This window comes from Grus americana, chromosome 16, assembly GCF_028858705.1.
Source record: "Grus americana isolate bGruAme1 chromosome 16, bGruAme1.mat, whole genome shotgun sequence".
NCBI lineage: Eukaryota > Metazoa > Chordata > Aves > Gruiformes > Gruidae > Grus > Grus americana.
This window is the reverse complement of record NC_072867.1, coordinates 16,703,991-16,728,788: the sequence shown is the minus strand read 5'-3', so window position 1 is coordinate 16,728,788 and position 24,798 is coordinate 16,703,991. Positions and strand designations below refer to the sequence as shown.

Genomic DNA, 24,798 nt, shown 5'->3' with positions numbered 1-24,798 from the left:
AACAAGCCCAGAGGCTGGTGCCGGTGCTGCCACATCAAGCCGCGCTGCCGTCCCCCATCGCCGGTCACGCCGTGCCACCGCGGCTGGACCCCACACCACCATACCAGCACCCCGTCCTCATCACTTGTTCCTTTAACCCTACCCTGATGGCTACCAAAAGCCCACCCCAAAATCAGGGTTAATCTTCTCCTGGCCGTACTCAAGCCTCTGCACAAGGCAGGGCACAAGTGCGGGACGGTCCCGTCCCATCCTGCAGCATCCTCTGCTCATCCATGAATCCCAGGCTAGGGCTGACGTGCCGTCCGTAACTCCCAGGGCTCGGGATTCCGCCAGGAGCCCCGGGCAGCGCCGGCGGCGGGTGATGCTGCGGGAGGCACGGCCATGGGCACGCTGCAGCCGCCCGGCCACGCTCCGCTCCTTGCCGCAGCTTCGGGGCTGATTTTCCCCACCGAAGGCAAAAGCAGAGCCCGCCGTAGAACTCAGAAGGCATCTGTAAGCCAAAGGGAGTGCTGCAATATGCCATTCACACCAAAGCAAATGACATACAACAATAATTAGTGAAGATTACATAGCAATTAACATGATTACAATTATGCTAGTTGAAATAATTTATACAATAAAAATCCACACATGCATTGCAACACAGGACCAGGGATGAAAGTGTGGCTCAGATGCTTTTCCTGGTAGCTCATAAATAAAGCCAAGACAACTCCATTTCAGGGAGAGAAAAGAGACTGGCCTAATTTCTGTCAGAAGAGGATTTTCTTGTCATGCCGTCATCTACAGAAGAGCTCCCAGTTTCCCATAGGATTTGCTTTTGACACAATAACGTTTAAAAATAAACGTGTCGGATCCCCACCAGCCTTGGGACCCGGGCTCCTGCTTTCCTGTACCGCAGCGGAAGGGGAAAGGATGCTGGGGTGATGCCGGTGCTGTGGATGCCAGGGTCATGCCGGTGCTGCGGATGCCGGGGTGCCGTGGGGTGCAGGAGCCGAGACGCAGGGCCCAGCGCTGCAGGACCATTCCCTGCTGCAGCTCAGGACCAGCCCCTCTATGGCAACGCAGCCCCGACCTGCCTGGCGAGGGCAGGGTAAATACATAAAGCTTTGAAAGAATAAATACGTAAAGCTTTGAATTGGCTTCCTAAGAAAAAAAGCTGATAGTTTGTTCCAGCTCTGCAATGTGCTGTATTTATCGAGGCTTAGCCCTGCTGGCCAACATTTCGTACAAGCACTTAAATAGCAGAGAATTAAAGAAAACGTTAATCAAATCTCTCATTCCTGTACACTACTCTGGCGATAACAGCCTTCTATGCTTTCCGCTGGCTTTTGGCAGCTGTTTGTTCAGGTGATAGCCCATACGTAGTGCTGAGAAGCGAATGCTAGGAAGATTCATTTTTCATTACTGGGTGCTTGTGTAAGACAAAGGAATCTTAATAAGGAAGAGCTCGTTTCGCTGATCTCATTTTTATTACCTTGCCAGTCTCATCGTCTGTTCGTTTGCATTTCGTATAGCCTCCTCTCTAATATTTCCATCTTAGATTAGCTGAAGCCAAACACAGCTACGACACCAGGCTTTGCAATTTGTCTCTTCCTGACCCCCAGGATGGAGGCAGATTGTCACACTATTTCCAGGTCTAGGTACAAATTTCCTCCTGCAATGGCCGCGGTCGGTCCAGTAAGTTATTTTTATTAATCCCTAAGCCTACATACCTGCCCTTTTATCATAAATCCAGTGTACTGCAGCTCAGAAATATGGTATTAGCCATAACTTCTGATTTGCTGCCATTCATTTATGATCAGAGCTGGGTTATTTGGACCAAAGACCTGTAAGCAGTACTGAGGAATTACTTTTCTGGTGGGTGCTGCGGTGGGGCGCAGGGTCTTGGCAAGCTCGGCCGGCTGCTCTCGGGGCTCCCGCCCATCGCCTCCCCGCAGGTCCCAGCCCTGCCTGACCGCCCTTAAATTCTGCCTTGTACCAGCAACGGACCGCTCCAAACTGCTCCAGCATGCTCGAGGTGTCCGCTGCCAGGGGACTTGCTCTTCAGAAAATTAATTCTGGCAATAGTTATTTTGCTGTACAAAGCAGGTGAACACAGTGGGGACAGATCTCACCAAAATCAGAGCAGGGAGCTTAATACTAATGTCTGCAATGAAATGGCAGTCTGCAAACCCTATCAAACCCTATCAAACCCTATCAAACCCTGTCAGCTCGGAGCATCTGCCTATGGACCTGCGCATGAACGGGGAGCAGGCGGGTGCCGCAGCGAGCTGTGCCGAGCTCCAGCCTGGCCCCCACCCCAGTTCTGGGGGAAATGGGGGGAAAAGCTGGGAAAACAGTGATGCGTGTCCTGATACGCCATCCCCGGGAAAGCAGTGCGGCAGGAAGCCCCGAGTCAGGGGCTGCAGGCAGGGGTATGGCCAGAGCTGCAGGCAGGGGTATGGCCAGGCTGCAGGCAGGGGTATGGCCAGGCTGCAGGCAGGGGTATGGCCAGGGCTGCAGGCAGGGGTATGGCCAGGCTGCAGGCAGGGGTACCCCCAGCCCTGCCTGCTGTGAACTCAGCCGGTCGGTCTTCCCACCTGGGTGCACTGCTGGATTCCACCTTGTCCCCCAGCAATCAGTGCTACAGATCATGCATTATGCAAAAAAGCGCGCTTTCGTTTGTTACAAAGCTATCGCTTTGCAGATCTTTGCATGCAAAGTAGAGAAATCTCCTTCCCCAGGTGGGGACGATGCTCTCTGGACCCGCTTCGGCCCCGCGCTGCTCTGGCCCCAGGACTCAAAGCTCCATCTCCGCTCACCTATGGCTCTCCCAAGCCTCCGAGGAGACCCGACGCCCTTCCCGGTCCCCACCACCTCCCTTCAGAGGTGCGACCACCAGCCCCTGATTTACAGGGCTTTTCAGAACTCCGCCCGTGCAGGTTTACTTCACACATAAACCACAAAGAACGGGTTTGTCTGCGACCCTGCGGTGCCAGGGAGGGCTGTGAAACCGTGGGCTTGTCTCTGGGCTGGAGGGTCCCTCCAACGAGGGTGAGGTGGTCCCGATTCAGACCGGGTGCCTGGGCACCCGCCGAGCCCCGGGCAGCCCTGCCGCCGAGCACCCTTGGGTGGCTCTGTGGGAGCCGAGCCAAGGCAGTTTGGCCATGCGAGTGCTTGGGCCACTCTCCAGCTCCCTCACAGCCCATTAGCATTACTGTCAAAAATTAACATATTTTATATTAGAACTGTATAAACGCATACTGTTTCCTCAGCAGCGAAAGGCGAGCATATGGCATACAAATCCTCAAATAGGCTGCATCGCCTCTTTAAATTATCTCTAGAGAATACATCAAGGGATATTATACCGCTTGAAGCATGTTTTTGATGTAGCGACTTTCATCTAGCATTTCACTGATCCGGGCGTGGTAGCGACTACCTTCCTCGATTTGATGTTTTGACCTTAAATACCGCGGGTCCCCCCAAGCTCCTTTCTGCCCGTCCTGAAAGCAGCGCAGCCGAAGCGCCCGTCGTCCTCGGGCTGGCGTCTGCAGCACCCCCCCACGAGCTGAGGGGACTTCCCTGTCCCCCAGCAGCCGCACGCCTGTCACTGCCGGAGGCGGCCGTGCCCGGGATGGGTGCCTTACCTCGGGCCATGGGTGCTACGGCTGCCGACGGACTGCGCCGAGAGGCTCCCGGCCACGCTGGGACCCGCCGGGGAGGACCAGCCTGCGGATGACCCCGGCCAGGACTTGATGCTTTCTGTGGGCTCCAGGCTGAGCGTGGAGCCGACGCTGGAGCAGGCATCCCTGCGGGGAGAGATGAGACCCCGTTAGCTCCGCCAGCGCAGGCACGGGGAAGGGGTCCTGGCGCACGGGTGAGGGTGCGGCTGGGCACAGACCGGGGGCTCCTTCCCAGCTCCAGCAGCGGCACCTCCGGCTGGTGGGCTCCGCTCGGGCTGTTTTGTGGCACCAGCACAGAGCAGATAAAAGAAACCTTTCCAGGCAATCTGGTCCTTGTGCCGTTGCTGCTGCCATTAATTATTTCCCTTATGCTTTTCTAAGTGCCCTGCAGGCAGTGGGCAGGAAAACCCCACTGCTGCCTGCAGTGCCCCGGGACCGGAGCTGCGGTGGCAGAGCCATTGTGGCCCCGGGCACCCCGCTCTGCCCTATGCACCCCTGGGCTCTCCCAGGGCCGGAGCCACCCCTGCCCGCTCGCTGGGAGCCGCTGCACCAGCCACAGCAGATGAAATCCTTTAGGATCTCAGTTTTCCTTCAAAGCCACAGATCAGCTCCATATTCCCAAACTGCAGCCCGGAGCGAGCATCCTGCCCGGTTTAACAGAGGGAGCTCCCGGGACAGCGAGCTGGTCGACGGGCATGCCGGGCACGCGAGGCCAGCACACCCAAAAACCCGTCTGTGCCCGAGTGCAGCGCGGTGCCTCGGCGGGCAGCTGGTGGTCCATAACCCATCCCACAACGCGGTGCAGGCTCCAAGCTGTCGGCCCGCGCTCCCCAGGGCTCACTCACGTCTCTCTCCTGGAGCAGAGCGACTCCCGCGCCGTCTGCACGCTGCAAGGGACAAAAAGAGAGAGTCAGCCACAGCACTGGCGATGGCTCGCACGGCCGCCCCGAAGCCACCGCCTGAGTCTGATGAGATGAAAACTTCCCAGCCTAGCTGTGTCAAAGCTTGCTGCTCCGGCTCCCGGTACCGTCGGAGCAGGGTTTTGCCTGAGCAGGGCAGCATACCCCCTGTGACAGCCCGGGCAGAGCTGCAGCGGGGACCGGGGCAGCGGTTCCCAGCACGCTGCGTGGCTAAAGACCTCCTCGCCTGCTCCCTGCAGCCTTCAGGCCCCGGGCTGCGAGAGGGACCCCAGTGCGTGCACCCCCCCATCGCAGAGATGGGTGCTGCTGCTGCAGCACATGGTGCATTCGCACTCGCAGAACACCTCTGCTGCGCCCGCGCTGGCAAAGGGCAAGGGGCAAAATACGCCACTTTTCTGCACACAGCAGCTGCGGACGTCCCTGCCGGGACGCAGCTCTCACCTCCTGCTAATGTGGCAATTGTATTGGAAATCACACTTTTTTTATGAAGAAGCGAATTTCTGAGCTCACGACTTCTATCTCACCCTCCCCTGGTTTAATCACTACACAAAGAAAATCTCTTCTCACAGCATGGTGACAAGCACTTCTCTGCTTTTTTTTTTTTTTTTTAAATGCATTTATCTATTTTGTCTCCATTTGTCACGATGCCCCTTTAGCAGTCTAGCAGAGGGGAAAATTGGAGGGCTGTAGAAATAATATCTGAAAAATTCACTAGAATTTGTTTCCCCTTTTTTTTCCTAGTAAAATCCTCAACCCAATCCGCCCGGCTTCACTGGTTCCTCCAGCCCCCCAGCTCCTGTGGCTGAGCAAGGTGCCCCCAGCCCCTCCACAGCCCCCCCGCGCTCCTCGCCTCACCTCTCGGCATCGCTCTCGTCGCTGGACCGCAGCTCCTCCAGGGCCACCTGCAGATCAGCGATGCGCCGGATGGAGGTCCCCAGGTCGGCCTGCAGGACCTGCCGCACCGCCACCAGCTCCGCCAGCTGCTGCTCCTGCGTGGATGGCCCCGGGTTAGCGCCCGCACCCCGACATGGCACCCCGAACCGCGGAGCAGGCGAGCGAGGCGTCTGCTGAAGCTCCCCCCCGCCCCAGTGCTCCCTGTGCCCTGCCAGGGATTGCAACCTGCCGCTGCACCCTGCTGCACGTGCAAGAGTCTGTAAAACGCAAACTGCATCTTACAGGAGAGGAGCAAAGGATGCTGACCCCCCCCCCCTCCGTGACCGACCAACATCCCTCACATCAGAAAAAGGCTCAAGGAGATGAGCCAAAATTCCCGAGCAGGGGCAGAACACAAGGAGCCACCAGCAGCTACTGTGGGGAAAGTGCCCGTAGCCCCAGGGAGGGGAGGGAGACCTTGGCTTTAGGCACAGGGCTGCACCAGGGCACCACCGGGGGCACAAACAGCCTTCCCGGAGAGAATTAGTGGAGAGTAAAGTCTTCCCGAGCCAGCCGGACCAGCGTGGGGGAAGCATCTATGTGGCTCAGCCCAACACAGAGTGTAAAACCTGGACGTTGTAATAACACAAACTTTGCAGAGAGCTGCGGGCTCGAGCTGGCTTCAAAACCCACACAGCCCCTCCTGCGGCGGGGGATGCCCAGGGCCGTGGCGGTGAGCGTACGGAGACTGGGGACGGGCAGCACATCGGAACGGTGACTCGGGTGCGTAGCACAATTGCTGTATTGTGCCCATGCTGTGATTTCAGTTCTCCGCCGTATCACTCTGCTACATCCAAATGTAACGCCAGTATACCAGATGAGTAAATCTGATATTAAACATTACCCCCCCGCCCCGCGTGGAACACATGAAAGCACCAGGAGTGAGAGCACCACGTTCCCGCGGGATGAGACCGCAGGGATGCTCCCGGCCGTTTCAGGGCTGCTCACCACCCCCACTCAGCACAGAGCTGCTTGGACAGGAAGCGCTTTCCAGAAACGGCAGAGCTGATCAGAAAAAACCAGAAACTCAATTCATAATTTAAACTACAGGGAGGAAAAGCCAGATGAGCAGCACAACCTGGATGGCACCGTGGACCCAGCATCGCCCGTGGCCCGGCGGCCTCACGGCACACTGAGGATGCCGACCCGGCACTGCCCGCTTGCCGCGGCTGAGCATCACCACCGTGCTCATCGGATTCCAAGTCCTTTCAGCTCGGAAGGAAATCGCCCTGCTGTTTCCTAGCCCACCACGCGGCAGAGAGAGGAGGAGAGCTAGCGCGAGCTGCAAATTCAACGTGATTGAAGCTGCCAGCTGTAAAATTGCCATCTCGGTGGTGACAAGGTGAGAGATGATTTGCGGCGCGGGCTGCGACAGGCCACGGCGCAGGAGCCGGCAGACTGTCAGAGTAAATAATGAAAGCCCTGGGATCACCGGGCACGCGGGCCCGAGGGGAAGAGCATTTCAGTTCATAAAAACATGCAAAGAAATCTCCCAGTTCAGGTTGCGCAGCATCACGGTTGCTTCTGGAAATGCGCCGATATTGGTAAAAACCCGAGCGCTGCCAAGAAGCTTTCTGAACCTCAGCGCTTGCGAGCCCTCTGCTTCCCTCCTGGCTCGGGCAAAGGCAGAGTTTGGCTCGGCGCGGCGCGGGGGTGACCCACTGCCCGGGCAGCGGAGATGCTCCCCATGCCGGGTGGAGGAGGCACGCGGTGAAACGCCGACCCCCAAGAGGAGAAAAGCCCGAGGGGCTCGGCTGGCTACGTGCCTGCGTTCAGCTATTTGCGACTGCGAGACCAAGCAGTAAAACAACCGCTAGATAAAAAGCTCAGCCCTTCAAACCGGCTGATAAGAGACTCTATTGAACCAGTTCCTTGGCTCCAGGATATGGCACAAATTAAATATAGTTCAGTGGCTGCATTTAATTCCTTTCTTCCGTTGTGCTATCATTAACCTGACAGTGACTGGCAGGGAGGCAGCCAGGCACACAGCCGCACCCCCCTCCTGGCACCCCGACCCCGCTCCCCCCGGCCGCACCAACGAAATCCCCCGGGTGCAGCAGTGAGAGCAGCAAACAGCGTGGCCTGGCGGCTGCCGGGGTCCCCCCCAGCCCTGCTGCCGTCTGCATGACAGCCAAAAGAAATGGGACGACCGTGGGGCCGATGCTGCTGAGCCGGGGCTCGAGCCCGGCTGCCCTCGGGGATGCCGCGGTCCCCGGTACCCACGGCCCGTGGACCCTCGCCACGCAGCACGGAGGAGCCTGGCAGCCGCGGGGGCGACTCTGGGGACTGCACGGCCACGGGCTCCACGCACTGCGGGCGACCTTGGGGTCCCCTGCCCACACGCTGCCCGAGCGGCAGTTTGAGCATAAGCCTGAAAATACCTGTTTCTTAACGGGAGTTGGCACTGCTCGCGCACGGCGATGTTGCTAAAACAGACTCCTTGCGGCAGAGGTACCATCAGCACCGCCATCGCCCCAGGTACCCAGGCTGATTAAACGCAGAGGAAACGCCAGTCACGCTCAGAGAACAACCTGGGGCTGCTCCACACTCGCGCTCTGCCGAGTGACTCGCACGAGCCTATGCGGAAAGTGAATTTTAGCTCTTGGGGCTCAGGGGTTACTGTAAAGTGAATTCTGGTGATGTAAATCTGCAGCAAGAAGATGTAGGGAAGAGTAAACGGTACCGCTTGATTTCTGTGCCCTGCCTTTCAGCAGGGGCTCAGCACATCCGCAGCTCCCGAGGATGCTGCAGCCACTGAGGAGGCGGAGGAGGAGGAGGCAGAGGAGGAGGAGGAGGAGGCCGGCAGAGCTGTGGCTGGGCCAAGGGCAGAGCGAGGGGAAATGCTCCGAGTAAAAGCGTTGCTCAGCATTTTGGGCTCAAATCAGTGTGAAATAGAAAGGCTCGTGCTTACGGAGCCACAGAGCAGCTACGTCGATCAGCTCTGTGCTCGTAACGACAGCGCTGCGGTAGGGAAGAGGCTGCGAACCCACCCGTCCCAGTGCTCGATCGCAGCCCTCGTGCACGGACGCACTTTATGTTTTACTCTGTACCATACAATTGTCTCAAGGAAGGGAATAATTATGCCAATATAATTACATTTCAAATGCAAAAACCCTATCTTCATAATATAAACTGACAGGAACGGTCCCAGCATCAGGGCACAGCTATCCCAGGGAGCGATTAGACACCTTTGACACACGTCGCTTCAATCTAAATGTAAATGCAAGAAGCATTTCCCTTTTAATACAGCAACTGGTCTGAGCGTTGACATCCTCACTCAGGATGAACTGCTGAGCATTGGTGGCTTTTTGTGCCCTCTGAGCAGAAAACGGGAAAAAATAAGGCAGAATATATATATATTGAGAAAACTCATAAGAGAAACGCTGCACGGAGCGGAGTGAGCGGTGGTGCACCCCTGGCCGTGCCCTCTCCCTGTCCCACCGGACCCCGGGGCCGAGCCTGTCCTCTCCCATCCCAGGCAGCTGCTGGGAGACCTGCTCCCCCCTTCCCTGCACGTCGTGACTTGGTTGCCACAGCCGGAGCCAGCCGGCTGCTGCCCCTCACCACGTGCGAGAAACCACGCACGACGCCGGTCAAGAGGCCGCCGGATTGGAACACCGCACTGCGGCTGGAGCTGGGGGGAGGAAAGGTGACTTGCGCGTCATTCTGCCTGCGTTATTCATCGTTAAGGACCCGTTATCGGAGCCCCCCGTGCTCCGGCTGGCGCTGCTGCTGCTGGGGAACCCAGAGGGCTGCTGGGGGGGGGGGGGGCTGCAATCAGAGGAGCCGTGCTGATGAACGGGGCTGATAAAGCGACGGCTGCCAGGGGAATCAGTCCTTTGTACCTAATGAGGGAGGGGGCGAAGGCCGGAGCAGCTGCCCTCCCGCCGCACAATGCCTGGGGAGTAAGGCAGCAATTTTCCAGCTGTTTATGAGATTTCTTCTTCTGCTACTCTTTAGCCTCCACAGGGATCCAATGGGCGCTGCACAGCAAACTGAGCCGCAGGGGCATTTCGCCTCTGGCCGCACATGTACACCTTAGCCGGGCTGCTCTTGCCAGCCCACGGCACACCAGGAGCAGCGCCGGGGCTGCCGCGTGCTTTGGGGAGCCCGGTGCCTCCCCGAAAGGTGTCCTGCAGATGGAGCAGCCGCTTGCTCAGGGTGGGAACCCCCACAGCCGCCGGGCCGGGGGCCAGCGCTGGAGCTGCCGGGAAGGTCGGGGTGCAGGACTGCACTGCCGCAGGGGTCCCATCAGCCGCGGACATCGGCCCCTGGAAGCACGCTGCCTCCTTTTCCCGCGGAGAGGCACGGATCAGTGCCTTCTCCCTTGCAAAGCAGCAGACAGCAGACTCGCAAGAAGCCCCCGTGCTCCAAAAAGGGGGCTACACCAGGCACAGTGAAGCAGAACTGACGGTCCTTAGCTTCACATGTATGCTGATTTTTCTCTGAAAGCTCCACTAGTTTCTCTCCTGCCTTGCAGCAGTTTGGAGCAGTCCTACCCTGTCCGTCCTTCGGCCAGCACGGAACCTGCCCATGCAGCTGGCCGTGGCACGGGGAGCTTTGGGAGAGATGGAGCTAGCTGTGAGCCCGGGGAAAGGTGCACCGGCTTCCCAAATGGGGCCCGAGAGCAGCTCTGCTGCACGGGCTCAGGAGCATCCTGTCCCGTTAAACCCCGGCCCCTGTTGGCACCAGATCTGGCTCCTTCCACCAAACCAGCAGAAACCAGCCTGACCAGCTCAGAAACCCCGGCTGACGTATATTTTATAATCAATAAATAAAATATATGTTCTGCCTGGTTTTGCATACATGTCCACATTAGATTCCCATTCACAGCGTATCGGCGGACAGACTGTCCCAGAGCACAGCATTCCCAAAACCCGACGGCACCGGTCTGCTGGCAGGTCAAAAGCAGTGATTTAGAAAGCTGAGGTTCATTTCTGCTGACAGAGAGCCTGAATTAAAGGCTCTCTCAAGAAAAGGGGTATGAGAGCTCGCTCGGCGATGGTCAGCACATAGCAAACCCACACCGAGATGCTGGCGCTCACAGCCCGGACGCCTGCCCTCCCCTGGGGGGGCTTGAACGGAGGATGCTGCTGCACACCCACGCTGGAAAGACCCTGACAACATGAATTACTGCAAAAAAAATTAATTCCTACTGCAAGCGTCACAGTCAAGTGCTCAGCAGCACGTCCGACCTGCCGGCCACCTTTTCAAACAGCCGCTCTGCACCCGTCCCTGTCCAAAGCCCCCGCAGCCCCCCGAGCACCCAACCGCCCCTCTCACGGCACCAGCCGCTCTCTGCAAGGACAGGTTGGAAAGGAGATTTGCTGCGCGGGGGGAGCATCGCTGCCACTTCGTGGGTACCCAGACAAGAGACAAGCCGAGGCAGGGGTGGCGAGGGCACAGCCCCCCGGCACGGCGGCACCCCACCGCTGTCACGGCACGGCAGCGGGGCTGTCACCCAGCAGGCAGCCAGCGCCGCGGCAGCAGAGGTCAAGAGAAGCGCGGGCTCTGCGCCAGGCAAGGACAACCAGCAAGGACAGGAGGAAACGTGAGCTGGCAGCTCCCGGGGGGTCCCCACTCCTGGCAGGGGGTGGGGGGGGCTGCAGACCCGCTCTGCCCCCGCGCAGCTGCAGGTGGGACCCCACTGCCCGCCGTCTCCAGAGCATCACTGGGGCTTCCTCCTGCGGTTCACCAGAGGTCTTTTCCAACAGCCAGGAAAAGATGCTCAAGCCCTCGGCAGCCGCCGTGGCACAAGAGGCGCCAGCAGCAGCCGGAGGCGTTTCGGCCCCTGGGCAGAGCCCACCTGGAAACGGGGGAGAGGGGACATCTCAGCTGCAGGTCCCCTCCTACCCCTGACCCCCCCACCTCTCCACATCCTGGCTTTGCTTTCATTGCTTCTCTGGAAAAGGATTTCTAAAACCTCTTTTTCTTAAGAATTTCTTTTTCATCTAATTTTGTCTCGGCAGCATTTGAAGATAAGTTAAAAAGAGCTAAGTTAAAAAGAGCGGAGCAAAAACAGTAGTGAAATAATTTATGGGACTATAAAGAATGCCGAGGCAGGCACCGCAGAGCATCCGGCACCGCGTCCTCGTCGCCGTCTTTTATTTTTGTTTGTGGTTCTGCTGTCACAACATAACCTTTGCAAGCTCCCATCCACCTGAAGTGAAGTGTAATCTAATTAGCCCAATTTGGATTGCTTCTATTTGAATAATTTAGCATACACCTGCAGTATTCATCAATCATTATTATTTTTAATTAAGTAATTAACTCGCAGGTTTTCAGAAAGTTTGAAGTGACAAAATTTCCGCGGTTGAAGTCGCGAGTGAGACGGGGCGAGCGGCTCTTTCTGCGCTCGCAGACGCCGGCGTTACCGGTAATTGGTGTGAGCAGCCACAAGTGCTGATGATTTCCTGCAGAATTTACTACTTGAATGGCAAACCAGAAATCACAGCCCGCTGTACGACAGACCTAATTAGCACGTATGCGGTTGAGTTTTCACTCGCTGGTCCTCCATCGCCCAACCTCACCTCTAAAGGACTGGCTCCCTTTGATGATAATTGTCGTTACACTTAGTCAAAGTCATTCGGTTTTAAAGAAAAGAGCAGCTCTGCCAGACCCGGGAGCAGGCGGTGCTGGGGCTGAGGCTGCGGAGACATCAGAGGGTTTGGCTGGGAGCCGTGGGTTGGCCTGGGCGGGAGCGCGGCATTCCCAGCTGGAGGTACAAACAGCTCCCACTTCGCTGCTTAAGTTTAGTGAAAGCACCAAAAAAAAAACCTTTAAAGCTTGCAAATGAAAAAAAAAAAATAAAATAATCCCAGAGATCAGGCTGTAATGTGCTACAGCGTGCTGGATTGGGTGGTGATAACAGGGCTGCATTACAAAGCAGATCTGCCATCATAAGAACCAGAAAAAACGGTTATTTACACCGACTCGCACCTTTTTTTAAAAAAAAAAAAGTGTAAAGAATATCTTCACACCTGTACTTCAGTTTTCAGTAAAAATAGTTAATTATTACGCTGATGAATTTCACAGCTTCACTGAAGAAACCTGATTTTAAGACAGCACCCGCAAGCAATGCGTGGCGTGGCCCCGCAGTGGGGGCTCGGGGGGGTTAGCGGAGCTGCCTGCCCGGCGGGGCGGCTGCAGGAGATGCGGTGGGTCCGGCCGGCCCCCCAGCACGTGCCCCTGCCAGCGGGGGCTTCACCCCAGCAGGATCAGCTCCTGCTTTTCCTTGGGCATCTCAGCACGGTGCCCCGTCACAGCCCACGCAGGTGGGAGGCACCCGGCTCTCCGGGGCAGGAGGGACCCCGGGGCTCCCGCCTGGGGCTGCGCTCCCACCCCAGAGCTCCCACCCCAGAGCTCCCACCCCAGCTCCAGCAGCCGCTTGATTTCTCCCCTGAAATCCCAGCTGTAGAGGCAGCTCAGTCGTCGGCAGCACAGCCATAGGTACCCCCTTACAGAAACGTGCGCGTCTTTAAGCTCTTTAGCTGTTCTTGGCACCTGCTGGAAGAATTTCTATCTAAAAGATGGGATTAGTCCATCCTGGCTTGGCAGCGGTTCACATTTCCCCCCGCTCTGCTGCAGCAAACCCGCAGGTAAGGAGGGAGATGCTCTGCCAGAAGCTCTGTGAAAACAGTCCTGGCAAGGCAAGGCATGGGACAGGGTCCTCACGCAGCGTCCCTGACCTTGACCCTGACCTGACCCTGACCTTGACCCTGCCCAGGGCTTCCAGTGATGGCTGTGGACACCCAAAGCAGCTGAGATGAGGCCTCTTGCAAACACACACTTGCCTCCCTGATGCTCATGCTGGATCATCTACCCACACCCAGCATCGTCTCCAGAGTACCAAAGCTGGGGGCTGTGCCCAGCACCCAGCACCATCCTGCCCTAACAGCGGCGTCAGGAGGGAAACCCCAGCCGGTGGCTGGTCCCAGCCGCAGTGACGGCACCTCATCGCCCTGCACACCCCTGCTCCACGCCAGGTCCCAGCCCCTGCTCCATCCTTCCCTGCACCAGGGGACACTTGCAAAGGGACAAGCGTGAGCGTGCGTGCATACACGATGAGCGAAGGGACCAGGCCCTGTTTCCAAGCTCCCCAGGACTGACTGAATCTGGAAAGCCATCTCTCGCTTCTCACTATGACTCAGTTTCTGCTGTGGCCCAAGGAGACCAGGCAGCTGGGTCTAGCCTGTCAAGCTCTGGGTGTCAGCACAGCAGCTGAGAAATGAGGAGCTGATGCAGGCTGGGATCCAGATTTTATCAGAAGAGGAGCTACAGCTCCATGGAGGAAATCCAGGACATGCAACCAGAGCAAAGATGGAGACAACCAGGGCCAAGTCTTACCCCCGCCGTTGGAAAACATGCCTCCCTCGCTGCGATGGCACCGGGCTTGGAAAGCGTTCAAAACCCATTCTTCTTACAAAATTCATAAGGCAGAGCCATCTGCCTGGCAGCCAGCTCTCCAGCTCCCATCCCCGCTTCTCACTGGATTTTCCCTGCCGCCTGTGAATGCCGTGAGCACGGGGAAGCTTCTGGCTCCCAACTGCCCAAAGCTGGGTCGAAAGTGAGGGAGGAATGAAAATAGCTGTCATGAGCCTGGCTGAAGGTGCGGGGATGGTGGGACAGGATTTTCAAGTGCCTCCACCACTGATAAACACAAGCTGTGAGAATAAAATACCTCCTATACAGGCACCAGCTCTTAGGATCCCGCAGGACGGGGTTTCTAACCCGATCCGTACAATGAATTTGTCCCTTCAGTGCATCGCTTAAACCCTGACAGCGCACGGCAAGTCCACAACCTCGCAACTGTTTATTTAAATAAATTTTAAAAAATTGTTAGGTGCAGACCATGACTTAAGTAATGTTAAGTGAATAATTCATGCAGTATTTATAATTGATGGGGGATTTAACAGGAGCAGAGCCGTAAGTGGCTTTCTATTAACTATTGATGCTCTCCGCCAGCCACTCGACAAGCACGGCTGGGCTCTGCGATCACAGCTCTCCCGTGATGTTTTATTTAAGCGCTGTTAAGAGTACACACACAGTCTGGGGGAAAGCCTCTGCTCCCGGGGAACGCCGCGGCCGTGCTGCTGTGGGCTCACGGAGCCCCGGTTCCCGCGGAGCAATCGTCCCGACCAGCTGCCACGTGCCGGCAGGGAGAAACCCGGGGCTGGAGTGATGTGCCTGGGGGAGCTCACCCACCGCAGGGCTTGCCCGGCTCCTTCCTCCTGCCCTCGCTGCAGCAGATGCCAGATAACCCCAACTGTCCGGGTGTCCGGATAAGCCCCGAGCCCTCAGTATTGGCCTACGAGATTGTCTGTTTGTGGGGTTTTGCGTCTTGTTCCAGGGAGGTGCCTCTAAAATCCCTTGCAGACTTCTTTGCAACCTTCGTTCGTGAGAACAGAAGCGTGCTAAGAAGACCAAGTATCTTACTACACCCATCATTCACATCCCCATATGAAACATTCAAAAAGCTTCTAAAAATATATGCACAAATACAAAAATACAGTCAAAAGAACCCACCCGCACCCTAACAGACAGCGCATCTGTGTTCCAAAACATCGTGTTTCTAACAAAGCTGCAATAAACACGCAGTTATCATAGCAACTGGAGCCGTGTCTCGCTCGGCGCCCATGGGGAAAGCAGCGGGATCCAGCCCCGGGGTGGTCGCTGCAAGCCCAGCGGGCAGCCCTGCGGCCCTGGGAGCTGCCCGGCACGGCCAGCAAAGCCTCTCATTTTAAAATCTCATGACTCCAAAGCATGTCGATGGCTGCACGACTCCCACCCAGTGGGGAGACTGGTTTCGTGCCCGGGGGAGGGCGTCCCGGCAGTCAGAGCTGCGCGCGAGCACGTAGGATTCGGGCTGGCAGGGCAAGGACAAAGCCTGGTCATGGCCCAGGCAGGGGAGGTGGAATAATTCACGCTAAAGCACCGTTCCCTTCAGAAAGGCTGGCAGCCTCAGGGCGATATAAATGCTGAAATCTCCTTGATTGTTAAATAAAAGATTATTGATAAAATAACTGCTTCTAATGTCTCTGTGCTGCCAGCAGAAATGCAATATCTTTCAATTACTGCTTGGAAGCAAGGCTTTCCTTTTGTTTACTGGAAAAAACCAGCATGAAGAGAGATGCTCGGAGAGGACTGTAAAATGAAGGTGAATCTATTTTTGCCGTACTCCAAATCCGGTTGGGGCTTTGCGCGTGCAGAGCAGTTACCTGCTTGTCGGCACCGTCTGACACCGCTGTGCCGCAGGGGAGGTGTCTGGCCGGGGCCGGGAGCGTGACGAGGAGCTGGCACTTCGGCTGAGCCCCGGCACGCCGAGCCACGCAGCCGGCTTTGGGCACACGGGGGGCTGGCAGGAGGACGGGGCATTTCCCCCGTGCCGGGGGAGCGCTCGGCCCCTCTGCGGTTCTGCCCGACCCGAGGAAAACCAGCACACGGAGGTGCGGGAATGACCTGAGCAACTTGTCAGCGTTTCTTAGAGCCGAGCAGGCAAAGCCATCTCCTGCTTGGAACTAACCAGGGAGCAGAGGGACTGCCCAGGCTGCCAGCCCAGCTACGGAGAAATGAAACCCAAAGTGCCTCAGTAACAGCTTTGGTTCAATGATTTGGGGCTGCAGAGGGATGCGAAGCAATTCACTGCCCCTCAGAGCACTCCCCAGCTCCGCTCGCCCAAGCCGAGCCTGAATCCCCAGCGCTAGCAAAGCCCGGCTTAGCTGCGGGGGGGCCAGCTGCATCTCCAAACACAGAGCACACAGAGCACCACACAGAAAATTCCTTTTCCGGGACCCTCGGGCCAGTCTGCAGATTCCGGAGAGGTAACCTGCAGCAGCAGCACCCCCCGCCATGGCCCTGGGGCCGCACGAGCCCACGGGCAGCACCCCCCCTTACCAGCTCCACGCGCCGGCGGCTGGACTCCAGCTCCCTCTGCACCAGCTCGTCCATGTCAGCCTTCATCTCCTCCATCCTCCTCTGGTAGTACCTGGTGCTCTCCTTCTCCCGCGCCTCCGACTCGGCCGCCTTCTCCAGCTCCTCGCCCATCTTTATGATGCTGTCTCGCAAGCGCAGCACCAGCACCTGGGGAGGAGGGTGTGAGGTGAAGCAAGGCAGATGGAGGTGAGGAGTCACAAAGCTCTCCGTGAACATCAAGCGATGTGGAGGCTACTCCCTCCCCGACCCGCACCACAGAGCCGGTCACTATTATTATCATTACGGAGCATCGCCCTGAAACCTTGCAAGTGGCGGCAGCTGCCTGCAGCGGTGCGGACCCCAGTGACCCCAGCCCGTCCCTGCACCCAGCTCTGCACCCACAAGAGGCAGCGCCACCCCCCAGGGCCACAGCGCATCCCCCGGGGGTCCCACGGAGACGGCTGCTGCTTTGGGGGCACAAGAGCGTTTTCCTTCGCCCCTAGGCTGGGCTAGTTCAGGCAGCGGGAAAAGTGACGGTAAGTCACCAGAAGCGCTGCTTAACGGGGACAGGGAAATATTGTGATCGAGCCTGATGTCCTGACTTCTGGACGATGCCAGAGCAGAGGGATGCCTGTTGGAAAGGTGCTGCGATGGGTGTGCCGAGCAGTCAGCACACACCACGCTCGGCGCCCGGAGGCAGGGACTATATATTCCTCGGGGTGTTTATAAGCACTGGGTCCACTGTTGGCTTTCGAGAAGCACGTCGGTGAAGCACGTATAGATAACGTCAGTGGCATGAACTCTGCGGGCTCGCCAGAAGCAGAGGAGAGCTGGCCAAAGAGCCCACCTGTCCCTCTCCACCCCTTCCCGTGCGCTTCTCCCCCCAAAGCCGAGGCGGCGGCATCGCTGCGCCCGCCTTTGCAAGCAAGCTGCATCTCCCCGGGGCTCCGCGTCCCCTCTGCGAGCGGTGCAGAGGTGGTACCTCAAAGCGCTTCATCTGCACAGCCTGGAAGTCCAGCTGGCTCTCCAGGTCGCGGATGCGGGCTTCCTGCCGGCTGACGATGGAGCGCTCGGCCGGGCACTGCTCCAGGCGTGCTGCTCTTGCCTGCGCTGCCTGCAGCTGGGTGAGGACGGGCTGCGTTAGCACCTCCCCGGCCCCTGGCCCACACAAACACCTCCCGGTCCCTTTCCCAGATCCCCCACCGGTCCCTCGCCCTGGTGCGACGTGCACCGCACAGCTCCTGAGGTGACGGGGCACTACGGAAAAGCATCGCCTTCTTCCCGAGGGATTCCCTGCTGTTAATGCCGCACAGTAAATGCATGACACAAATGTGTATTTTTGAATGAAAACCGTGCTGGCAAGCTGACACGTGTCTGGATCTCTTCTGCTTTTCTCTTCTCACAAACTCTTTGAGGACAGCAGGCATAAAAATTCACAATTTACCCCTGTGTGGAAAGCTGCCTGGACCGAGTTTTTTTCTTCAGCCGTTACGCTGAGATTTCCAAAGCAAACTGCCCTTTTAGTGATCCCGGTACAAGTTTGGTTCAGATTTTGTATTTGACCTAGAACTATGGGAATTTGTCTTCTTTTATCTGGCCTATCTCTAAAGCACCACCCGCTCTGCCTCAGAGGGAGCGAGTCCTGCTTCTCATTCCAGGGCAGCTTTGCTACGCTCCAATAAAGCACTTAAGTTAATGGGATTACTCATGTGTTTAAAATTAAATCCATGCACTCCAGGAGGGTCGGTGCAGCCGCAGAGGCGAGGCAGTGCGGCACCCACCGGCACCCACCCGGGGATCAGCCCCATCCCGGGGCCAGCCCCATCCCAGCCAGGGCTGCGGGCATGCAGCCGGCAGGCAGCGGCTTCTGCACCGTGCTGCTCTCAGGGGCAAGAGGAGAGGAACCTGACCGTTTTACAACGGAGAAGTGGCTTTGTGGCACCAGGGTGGAGGCTTGGTCTGATTTCAGACAAGAACACAGCAGCCGTGACCGGCATCGGCGAAGCGCTGGGCACAGATGTCAGAGGACGGCTGGGTGGCTCTCGCTCCTCAGCTCTGGGGGCTACGTGCTGGGGAGGAATTACCTTCTCCTGCAGGCTCTGCTTTTCTTTCTTCACATCCTCCACCTGCGTCTGCAGCTCCCGGATCTGAGCAATATCCGTTGCCGACTGTGGAAAGAGAAAGCCCAGCACTGGGAGCAGACCCGAGGGCTCGGAGCAGAGGGCACACGCCGGGAGGAGCGCGGTGCCGAAGGCTGGCTCGTGCCTGCTCCTCCTGCCACCGAAACGGCCAGCCACTCCTGTGCTGGACTGAAGGAGCTTAATTCTCCTGACTCAATGCAACTTTCCCAATTTTTGAAACAAGTATGTGTAGATCAGGACAGAAACCGTATTGTCAAGGTCATTTCTGTCCTCAGGGTCCTTTCAGATACAGACTCCCGGCTCCGTAACACCACTGCAAGGGGCACCAGACTGTGAATTGTCAGCCTCGCCAGCCCGCCCTCGCTCCACCGGGAGCCGTGGGGTCCCTCAGCTCCAGGTACAATCCTTTGGGAGAGCCTGCCTTAGTCTGGATACCGCGCAGAAAGCCCCAGGGCTGCCTGTCAGCGCTTTTTAAGCTCTGCGTGAGAAAACAGTGAAAGAAAGAATACAAAAGGATCCAGACAGGGATGCTATAGGATCTCCCAACTACTGAAACTAAAGCCAAGACATCTCTTGAAAGAAGACTCAAAACTACGGGTGAGAGGAGATGGAGCCGTGAGCCATTCCTTCCTCCCATCACAGCATCTGCTTCCTGGGGTCTCCGAGCTGCTGTGCACCGGGGGGGACTGAGCACTGAGCCGTTTGCTCTCAGCCAGGCTGCAGGTTTTCCAAGCACCCTCCCGGGTAGGAGGATGCTGCCCAGCCTCCGCTGCCCCAGCTCCTACCTGGGCGATCAGAGCTTTGTGCTTTGCCATGAGCTCGTTCAGGTCTTCCTGGTCCTCGTCGATGCGTTTCAGGAGGTCGGCTCTCTCGTGCTGCAGCTGGTACAGCTGCTCGTCCACCTGCGGGAGGACCCACAGGGCCGCTGGTTCGTGCATCCCGGGGGGGACCCACCTGGACCGTGGCGTCCTCTGGGACACGCTGCCAGCAGCCCCCGACCCCGTGCTTGCACCGGGAGAGGCAAAGGCAGCTCCCGCCTATCTGCAGAGGGGCACTGCGGGACGCTGCGCCCTTGCAGGAATTTCATCCATCCATTAAACCGCCCGGGGCTGTTGTTCCCAAAGAGGCTGGGTGATTCAGTAAACATGCTGATTCAGTTAAAAAGCTGATTATTGCTCCCAGACACCAAGAGGTGGGACTGCACCGCTGCCCTCCCACCTCCCTGCCCCGGCTGCATCTCCACGAACGCACCAGGGTCTTGTTTCTGCTGAGGGTCTCCAGCTCCACGTGCAAGTTCTCCAGCTCCAGGGCTGCCGTTTGCTGGGACCTCTGGGCCTCTGCGCACTTTGCTTCACTCTCTTCCAACTGGGAAAAATTGAGGGAGACCATAATTAAAGAAGCACTCGGTGTCTGCAGAAACCACGTGCCGGTTATGCTGTTCCCCCTGCCGCACAGCCACGTCTATTTACACTTCGCTCCCAGAGCATTTTCCCCTGTGAACGCAGGCGGAAACTCAACCTTTTAAAATCTGTGCTGCTCTTCAGCCCGTCTGCTCCTGGTTTACAGTGAAAAGGGCTTCCGTGGCAGCTCCCGGCACACCTAACCGTGGATCCTAACACCGCCGACCGTCCTGCTGAGTGCTGAAGTGAGCACCTCGATCTGCACATCCACCCTCTGCCTTGGCAGTGTCACGGTGAGGTAGAGCTGGGATCATTAATTTGCAAAATTATGTGAATTACATGTAATTCCTGATTAGAGCAATTCATGATTTGGAGTTTGCAAATGGTTTTTTCATGTGGCATAAATTGCATTTGCAAATACACATGAAATATCACATTTATAAATGCTAATTTGCTCTCAGTTTTTATAGCCCAGCCATTAAGATTACAATGATCTTAAATGGGCTGCAAACATCTGGAAGATGCAGCATCATCCCAAAAACTCACGCCGCCAGGACAGAGGAATTTACGTAGGCTGTACCTGAACATCCAGTTCCTTCCCTTGCTCGCTTGGCTTACTTTCTTTCCTTTATGAAAAAGAAAACTAAACCCCTCCGCTTGCTGCTCATTTCCCGTGCCCGGTGCTGGTTCCCCTGCAGAGGATGCAGAGTTCCTGGGGCAACGGAGGCCGCTGTGCACCGCGGCGAGAGTTTGAGCATTTTAGGCTATTTTTCCCGGGGTTTACTCACTTTTTTTTTTTACTCTCTCCGTAAAAAAGGGGGGGATTACATAGTACTGTAACTAGAGCAATCCTCAGCTCATTTCCCTCAGCTGTTTGGGACGACTGAGAAAAGTTGAGCAGGTAATTTTCTTCCTCAGTGCCTAATCTGCAGAGGAAATGAAAGCGTTTTTCCCTTAAACTCAACGATTCTTTTTATACACCGGCACAGTGAATCTCTGAACAGCCGCTGCCCTGCCCAGCCCCGCAGCGTTGCACCGGCACGCTGCCCGCCCGCTGCGAGGGAGAGCCCCATCGCTTGGGGGGGACGCAGCGCAGTGCGCCCCAGGGACCGGCCCCACGTAACAGCCAGCAGCCACGGAAACCTTTTCCCTCCATCCCAGGGCCAGAGCAACGTGTCTGGTGCACGTGGAAACGCCGGAGGGTTGTCATCTTCAGCCTCCACCTTCCTTCCTAAATTGCATGCCCTATTTTTAACTCCTTCGGTGAGAAAATCAGGCAGAGAACGTGCCCCCTCCCGTTGCCACGAGACACAACGTCAACGACTCCCACCAGCAGCTTCGGCAAAACCTCTGGAAGCGAACGCACATCTGCCCTGAGCGCCTGTCGTCCCACCACCGAGGATGGGGCAGCGGCTGGTCTCTGCCTCCTGGGACCACCCTTTCCACCCCTGAGCCTTCTTGTCACCTCTGCACGAACCAAGGAACGGGTGGGACGAAATAGCCCCAAACATCGTCGGGTGTCCAGCTGCAGCGCCGGCCAGAAGCTGCTCACCGTGGGAAATATAAAGTTCTGGCATGGAGACATTTAGAAGTTTGAATCCTGCAAAACTGTTATTTAAAATGATGTTCCTGCATCCAAACGCAGCTGGTGTTGATAGATGGTCTAGTCGGTCTCCTCATACCTCTGCTAAGCCACTCTCACAGCGACACGCGCCGCGTTCCCCTTTCTTCCACCGGCTGAAAAATAGCCTTTACGTTTTGCATAAAGCTCAGGCAGCCGTTACCGAAACGAGCCGAGCGATAGCTGCTGGGAGACGTTAAGGGTGGCCGGGCCGACTGACTGCTGGCTTCGTGGCCAAGGACCGGTCCACCTGCCCAGCTTCAGGCTCCTCCAGAAGCATCCTCGTCCACGACCAGCCCCTGGGACTGGCCTTTCCCCTGCCACGATTCCCCTAAAACTCCCAATAGTTTAATCAGAGAGGAACGCATCTCCAGGACCTCTCATTAAATACCAGCTTCCGTTTCACTTCGTGTAATGGAATTTTCCCCACTTGGGAAGAATAAATTGAAATCCCCCCCCCAAAAAATGCATAATGTATGAACTTCTCAGCAACGTTATTTTGCTGTGCTACACCATCTGTTAAATACCTGCGTAAAATGGATGCTTCAGCCTTATTAAGAAACAATGCTATATTTCTAGCCATATGGATTTTGATTAACGGAAATGTAGCATTTTAGCAAAGTTTTTATTCTCGTGGAATTTGTGGGCTGGTGGTAGGATGTATTGGCTTTTGAGAAAGTTGTCATGAATGCCATTAGAAATCGTTTAAATTTAAAGGATGGCATAATCGTGAGGCATTTTTAATGCATGCAGTCTCAGCGTTAGCAGCGCAGCAAAAACCTCAATATTCCCAATATTAAGGTTTTCCGCTCTCCTTCTCCAAAGCGTGAGGCAGCCGGGCAGAGGCCACCCACCGCGGGAGCCGGGAGGGAGCCGGGGACGGACCCTTGGATCAGCACGAGGAAGGGGTCCCTCCGCATCAGCCCACTGCAGCGAGCTCCGGCGCTGGGTAGGGCTCAGCCCCATCAAGGGCACCGGGGGCTGGGAAAGAGCCAGGTGGGGCTGCGCATCATCTCCAGCCCCACAGCGGGATTCAGGGAATGCCGAGGGATTAATCGTTAAGTGTAGCATACAGCATCAGCTCGATAATGCTTAAGAAAGAACTCGTGAGTGCCAAAAATGGCCATTCCTGCTGCCTGCCCAAGCCATGGCCACCCCCTGCTCTGGCTGTCCAGGTCAGCGGCACGGGCACGGACACGAGCGTGGGCACGGGCATGGACATGAGCGTGGGCACGGGCACTCCGTCGAGCTCACCTTCCCCTTCTCCCTCGGCGCAGGTGGGAACAGCTGCTGCTCACAGCTGTTATTTATGCAGAACTATTATCTCAATTATATATGTATGTTGTTGGAATCGCTCATGCCTCCCAATTAGTTTGTTTCCAGGGGAAATGTACGGTACAGATTAATTACCCAGCGGTTTCGGAGGACCCGCATCGTTGGCTCAGCCCCGGTGCTCGGCGTTGCGGGGTGCACGTGCACGGTCAGCCTGGGGACGGCCAGCCTTGTGCCACCCCTGTCCCGTGGCAGGGCACCCCGCGGACCCCGAGCTCACCCCGGGGCTGAGACCGTCCCCGGCCGGTGGTGTGGTGGGCACAAGCACAGCACCCGCTCGCCGGGTCGCTTAAACTACGGCAAATCTGCTGCGATCCCTGCTCCTGCCTTACAGCATCCCTATGGCAACACGTCCCGCACGCAGCGCCTCTGGAGCGCCTTATTAGACAGATAGAAGACGCATTGAGCAGAAGGTAACTAACAGGGCTACGGGGGAAAAAAAAAGGAAAAAAATACTTAACCGCTGTTGGCTTAATTACAGAGAAGTGCTCCTTACAAGGAGACCCTCGGCAGTGCAAGAGGCGCTTCTGGCCCTGGCCGGGGCGGCGGGTGCTCGCACAGCGCAGGGACGCCGCTCGCCCCGCGCGCAATTAAAACCAGGAGATCTGCAAATATATCTTGCAGCTTCCCCTCGGCCGAGGTAGAGGGTGATGCTCCAAGGGGCAGGGAGATGCCCGCTCGCCCGAAGGCACCTTACCTGCTTGCGCAGCCGCTCCAGCTCCTGGGCGCCGGTGCCGGGCTCCCCGGGGGCTGCCAGCAGCAGCTGCAGGTCGGCGAGCAGGGCACGCGTCCGCCGCAGGTCCCGTCGCAGCCGCTTCTCCACATCGAAGTCGCGGTGGCCGATCTGGGGAGGGAGGGGAGAGGGGGTATCCTGAGCCCTGCCGCCCTGCTTCACCCCGCAAAACCTCCGTCGGACCTTTCCGTCCCACCCCAGAAAATTAAACCTCTGAAAACCACCAAGTGGGAAACATTTTGGTAATGAAGTCATGATGCAAGAAGATATTAAATATCTATGTATAGATATTGCAATTTTCCCTCTTTATCAAATAAAAATAAATTAATAGATAAATAAAAGGGAGAAAATAAATTACATAAACATCAAAACTGGCAGATTGCACCAAAACTCCACATTTTTTCCCACCAGAAAGCTGTTCCTCTGAAAACATTAGCCCACCCTTGGTCTCCATCAGCCACATGCTTGCCCAGGGAGCCACCCCTGTGGCCAGAGGGACAGCCCGGGTGCATGGCGGGGGGCACAGGCGGACACCGTGGGTTCCCAGAGCCACAGCACCCCGTCCTCACGGCCACCGGGCACTGTCACCCCCCTGGGACACCGCCCTGGCCGAGGGGTACGGTCAGAGAGGGGCAGACCCAGAAGATGCGGGTCCAGCGTCTGCCAAGAGCTGGCACAGAAAACATGAAAGTCATTGCGTGAACAAAAAAAGCCAGAAAACCCCTCTGCCCCTTTGGGAACAGGGGTGACGAAGGCAGGAGAAAGTCAGCCCAAAGGGGAAAGAGGAAAAAAAAACAAAACCGTGGAACGCTGATGAGGAAAGCTTCATTAGGAGTTATTTACACATCGCTAATGCAAAGCATCTGGAGTCCCGTCAGCCGCGGAGGGATGTAACCGATGCTGCCGCCTTCGGTGGGCAGGCAGCGATCGCTCCTGCGTGAATCCCCAGCGGTGCTGGGTGATTTGGAGGCTCGAACCCGGGCAGCGTGGTGTCACCACGTCACCCTGAAGCCTTTTAAAGAAAGGAAGTAGGAAGCACCTTAAAAACCAAAACCTCTACAGTCCCCCCTCAAGCTGGGAGCAACCATGGTTACGAGGACAAAAGAATTAGAAAAACACCAAATAAACAGGGACGTGGTTTCCGT

General features: G+C 57.0%; 1 protein-coding gene across 1 annotated transcript in view; it reads right to left on the bottom strand.

Annotated features, from left to right (window-relative positions):
• MYO18B (myosin XVIIIB) overlaps positions 1-24,798 on the bottom strand; it is a 74,950-nt gene that overhangs the window by 6,665 nt on the left and 43,487 nt on the right. The window contains exons 34-42 of the mRNA XM_054844693.1: positions 23,618-23,764; positions 19,819-19,932; positions 19,353-19,469; positions 18,511-18,594; positions 17,409-17,546; positions 16,409-16,594; positions 5,438-5,571; positions 4,508-4,549; positions 3,627-3,788 (exon numbers count right to left, since the gene is read on the bottom strand). Coding sequence (XP_054700668.1) covers positions 3,627-3,788; positions 4,508-4,549; positions 5,438-5,571; positions 16,409-16,594; positions 17,409-17,546; positions 18,511-18,594; positions 19,353-19,469; positions 19,819-19,932; positions 23,618-23,764 — 1,124 coding nt within the window. The remainder of the gene's footprint in view (positions 1-3,626; positions 3,789-4,507; positions 4,550-5,437; positions 5,572-16,408; positions 16,595-17,408; positions 17,547-18,510; positions 18,595-19,352; positions 19,470-19,818; positions 19,933-23,617; positions 23,765-24,798) is intronic.